The 5250-nt window shown below is 43.0% G+C and overlaps 1 protein-coding gene across 1 annotated transcript in view; it reads right to left on the bottom strand.

The window, feature by feature from the left end:
* Positions 1-969: 969 nt before the first annotated feature.
* Positions 970-5250, bottom strand: part of mtus1b (microtubule associated tumor suppressor 1b) — an 83217-nt gene continuing 78936 nt past the window's right edge. The window contains exons 12-15 of the mRNA XM_037532830.1: positions 5218-5250; positions 3446-3562; positions 3172-3269; positions 970-1874 (exon numbers count right to left, since the gene is read on the bottom strand). The exon at positions 5218-5250 is cut by the window's right edge and continues 63 nt beyond it. Of these exons, the coding sequence (XP_037388727.1) occupies positions 1667-1874; positions 3172-3269; positions 3446-3562; positions 5218-5250 (456 nt within the window). The 3' untranslated portion in view covers positions 970-1666. The remainder of the gene's footprint in view (positions 1875-3171; positions 3270-3445; positions 3563-5217) is intronic.

The raw sequence follows: 5250 nt of genomic DNA, 5'->3' as shown, positions 1-5250 counted from the left end.
ATGCAGCTGTTCGGCCATGGAAACCCATTCCATGAAGCTCTCTACACTGTTCTTGAGCTGATCTGAAGGCCACATGAAGTTTGGAGGTCTGTAGTGATTGACTCTGCAGAAAGTCGGTGACCTCTGTGCACTATGCCCCTCAGCATCCGCTGACCCGCTCTGTCATTTTACATGGCCGACCACTTGGTGGCTGAGTTGCTGTCGTTCCCAATCGCTTCCACTTTGTTATAAAACCACTGACAGTTGACTGTGGAATATTTAGTAGTGAGGAATTTTCATGACTGGACTTGTTGCACAGGTGGCGTCCGATCACGGTACCACGCTGGAACTCACTGAGCTCCTGAGAGCGACCCATTCTTTCACTAATGTCTGTAGAAGCAGTCTGCAGGCCCAGGGGCTCGGCTTTACACACCTGTGGCCATGGAAGTGACTGGAACACCTGAATTCAATGACTTGGATGGGTGAGTGAATTCTTTTGGAAATATAGTGTGTGCAATAATCTTGGGGCTTTGAGGTGTTAACTAAACTGTGCACTTCTTAAAGAGACTAGGAGCGATGAAAAGAAACATTTTTTCCCCCAAAATGCAAATTTCTATTTAAGTATTTTAAATGGTGCCAATAATTTTGCCCCATATATTTATGAAAGAATACACTGTTTTAATACGAAATAACACTCTTGTAGGAATGACTTCTATTAGATACATGGTCAGCACTTTATCCAAACGTTTTCACGAACATCATTGAATTATTGTAAGTAACGTTTATTTAATATGAAGGTTTTTTCCCAGTTTATTGAATCGAACCAATCATTCTAAAAATGTTTTATTTACGTATGTAGTCGTCCGTTCATCCACAGTTTTGCCGCTGGGCAGCTAAAGTTTCTAAAGGACCCACCATTTTCTTTACCACTACATCCCTAAAGAGTGACATCGGAGTGATAAATATCAGGAACCAGCAGGAAACATCAGCCTTTGTGTTCAGGTCATTTTAATGTGTTAATAAAAAAACAAAACAAAAAAACAAAGTCGGTGCTTAAGACGAGGGAGAAATTCCTAAAGAGTTCCAGTTCACAGACAGCCGGAGAAAAACAGGCCTTAGGGATGGCAGAATACATTCGAGAGCATCAGGATTGGGCAGGTTATTCAGATTTACATGCTGTATCGGTTGGTACATGGCGCGGTATTCGAGATTTTAAGGGGTAGAATGTCTAAATAAAACTTTGTCTACAGTTCCTTTGGGACGTCTACCATCATTCTCAAAACAGGACGTTTTCCCCGCTCTGGTTATGTTGTGAGCAGGTGAGCGAAAGGGAGGCCTCAAATTAAGCTTCACAAATACGATGCTTTGGAAAACGAGGGGAGCATGGGCAGGAACCAGGACCACGATGAGAGGAAGAGGAGGAGAGTCTATATACAAACCCTGAGGTGTTTTCCTCCGTCAACAGAGGGGGAAAAGTAAGGAAAGAAAGAAATGAACGGCAGAGCAAAGGCAAGTTCCTCCCTCTAGAAGTGCATCTGTGCATCATTGTCTTTTTTCTGGAGAGGTGATTTTATAAACTGTACACAAGTCACTCAATTCATTCCAAAGGGTAAAACAACGTCCAGTGAAGTGAGTGGTTTCGGGGGCCGCTTTGAGGATAAAGTCTGTGGTTTGAGGAGGGGCAGGGTTATCTGGGCGATATGGGGGCGCTGGGGAAGGAGGCGGAGTTTCGGGGCGAGTGAAAGGGTGAGGAGGGCGAGAGTCGTCTCGGGCTGCTGAGGTCACCGTTGTGGAGCTTCCATAGCAGCTCTTCGTTCTCCATTGACAGCCTCTTGTTGACCTTTGATTCCATCTGTAGGGTCTGTTGCAGCGCGGCCTGCTCTGTGGACAGCTGCCTGCAGGGGGAGACAGAGACAAGGAGTGAATGTAGATGGGTAAGATTTAAAGAAATGTAAAGCAAATATGCGCTGTGACCAAAACGGACCCGTGTTTGCGTTTAAGGCATGGCCGGGGCCTAAAAATGGGCGACCTGGATGACTGGTGGTTGCTCCAAAAAGGTGCACGTGTTAAATTATCTGTACGATCTTTTAACATAAATATTCGTTTTGCTTTAAAGGCATTCCCACATCATAACAGCCAGTCTAATAATCCAGTCAGACGTATTTAAAAAGCACTATCATTGTGTAAACTGGGCATGCAGTGAGGTTTTCATTTTGGCGTCTTATTTAACGCGTGTTGTGACGATAGTGATCGTCACGAGCGAGCTGATGCCCTCTGATCGGCATACCTGGCTCATCTAGACAAGGGCTTAGCTAAAGACTTCACTCTGGTTCAACCATCCTAAGAACTATTCAGCTATTCAGGTCTTAGGTGTAACCATGGCAACATAACCAGTAAGGCCAGCAGTAGCTTTCTGATTTATTTTCTAAGCTTTTATTTTCTGGCAGTAATCAGACTCTGAATTTCTGTGATACTGAACTGTGGGAGCTTGAAAAGAATCAAAGCCTCTTGAGTTTGTAACTCGGCACCATCACTTTGTTAGAAAACCTCTGCTTCTATTACGCATTAGCTGCAGTAGTACTGTGCAAAAGTCTTAGACACCCAAGACACATTTTCGAAATCAACTTATTTGTGTAGTTTGTGTTTATTTGCTGAGAAAAGTGTTAATATATGACAAAATATTAACAAAATTTATAGAATATTAATTAATAATGATTGCATATATAACCATATATATTGCATATAACCATCTCCAAGCCTCTCCTCGAGGAAGCCCAGTATTATATGTAGTATAAAAGCAGCTCCTGGTTTGACCAATCAGTGCTCAGTAAATTGAGCTCATGATGTAATTGATGATATTAACGAGTCTCTGTGGCGGCTGTGAAGGTGTCGAGGAAAAATATGGACCCGAGAAATTCTTGTTACTTTTTATTGTTTTTCTGTTTATCTGAATTATGAATACGACTTTATTCTAATGTATATTGTGATAAACTCACTGCTGAGGGAAACTTTACATTAGACTTGTAGCGTCAGTGCAAAACTAAAGAAGCAAACTTCAGACGCCAAACATGTCTTGGCTGATCAACTACATCTGGGAAAATTGTGTGAATTTGATTTTAACAAACACTCAATTTAACAAGCCAGGGCAGCTTCCCACACTCTCACAAACACGCGCAAATTCAGTGTGTTTACCTAGAGAGCGCGGCATGTTTGTCCATGCGAGCTTTGTAGTCTTCATTTTCCTGCTGCAGCTTCTTCAGACACTCTTCCAGCTTCACGTTGCTCTCCATCTGCACAACAGCAGAGCGAAAGAGAGAATTACTACACGATTTTATCCCATGGAATATTGGCTGCTGCTGTTTTCAGATTAAAATTACATGTGAAAATAATCACAGAAAAGACTTTTTCCTGGCAGTCACATCATATTCATGGGCATGCGTGTGTATATATGCGTGAGGGTCCTCACCAGCTTGTCCATCTGCATGAGCTTTTTGTCCTGCTGGTGCAGCTGACTTGTTTTGATGTCCAGAACAACTTTCAAACTCTCCAGCTCCTGCTCCAGATACACCATATGAGGGTCCTTCTACAGAGAGAAGAGAACAATGACTGGTTTAACATCTTAAATCTGCGGAAATGTTTGGTTGGGAGATGCTTCAAGAGCTTTTTTTGCGCAGGTTCACAGCAGTTCCTCTGTTAGCCACTACTACAATTTCTGCTTTGGCTCTCCACGAAGGCGGTCGCACTTTCTCCCTCTCCTCTCCCTTATCTCTCCTGCTTTGCTCTGTGTCTAGTCTACTGTCTGAGCTCTTTACTGAGAGACTCTCTCCGCGCTGTTCTTCAAACCTAAAAAATGGATTTGATCAAATGGTCTCTCAATGCAATTGACACCATCTTCTCGACGAGAAGTTCTGGTTCGGGGGAACCAACCTGTCCTGCTGGAACGTTTGCAGCTGGCTACACGATGGACGCATGGGAGAGGTGGCGTGTCGTGTGCCTGGCGGCTCTCTCCGTGGAGGATATTGAGGATGTCTACCTATTCGGAACCATGATCACAGGTGTTTTGCTGATTGGACTGGACATTGCTCTAGTGTATCGCAAAATTCGCAGAATGGGGGCAGCTGTCTACGGCCCCTTGAAGCTGCCCGACATGATTGACGTGTTGGGCAGAGGTGTCAACACTCAGACTTTGACTGTAAGCTGTACCCTGGATAACATTGTGGAGAAGTTGGCGGCTTTGCAAAGGAAATGGATCGTTTGTGTGACCATAATGGACTTGGTGAGCTACCGTAAAAAATACGACTACTTGCTCGAAGCCTGCAACTCCTTTCTTATCTGCTTTCGGCTCCCCGTATCAGTGCGGGCCTTGGCCTTGGCTGGTACATCACATCTCCCCCAGAGGAACACTGCTGCGAGACGCTCTTCATCCTCCTCCACTTCCCTGGATCTGCTGATTGTTGACTCTGCCTGGGCCCGATCAAGGTTGTCTCCATGGCAAGTTTGCTGTGTCTCCTCCCTCACCCAATGTATTCTGTTTCTCTGTAGTTTCCATTATTCCTGTCTTCCTCTCCTGTCTCCCCCCCTTGTCATATTGTATGTGCTCGGATGGGTTGATCAAAATTTCGCTGGTTACTCTGGTGACTATGTGACAATAAAGGCTTCATTCATTCATTCATACAGGGACCATCCTAACATATACAGAGTTTAGGGGTCTCACCTGTCTCATATCTGTATTCATTAATTTGCGTTTCATCAACTACATACACTTTTCATCTAATTTTATCTATATTACAAATGAAAATATGGGAAAAATGTGTCCAAAGTAACATACACATTCACTTAAGTGCATCGTAGTCAATGTTTATTAGCAATGCTTGTGTGTTTTAACATCATAAGTAACTGTAAAAGCTGTAAAATCACCCTTGATCCATGGTGTTTTGCTCATTTTCTAAGTGTAAATCTGTATTTTTGTGCAAATTTTAGTGCACAATTTCAGTTAATTTGCTGAAAAGTGCCACTACGTCTTCACAGGCCACATTTTATGTTACTTTTTGTATGTTAAATTCTGTAAGTAAGTGAGTCAAAATGTGCAGTCCTGTGCTTTCTGTAGAGATTCTGTGTATATATATATATATATATATATATATATATAATAAATTGCATTATTTTAAGGATAAATTGTCCATCTGTGGTGGGCTGCTAGTTTGAGACCCCTGCTTCAACGTGTTTTGAATGTTTTACCTGGCTCTTGTCTGCGAGAGCCTTCCTCCTCTC

Source organism: Pygocentrus nattereri, chromosome 22 (assembly GCF_015220715.1).
Source record: "Pygocentrus nattereri isolate fPygNat1 chromosome 22, fPygNat1.pri, whole genome shotgun sequence".
Lineage (NCBI taxonomy): Eukaryota > Metazoa > Chordata > Actinopteri > Characiformes > Serrasalmidae > Pygocentrus > Pygocentrus nattereri.
This window is presented reverse-complemented; position numbering and strand designations above follow the sequence as displayed.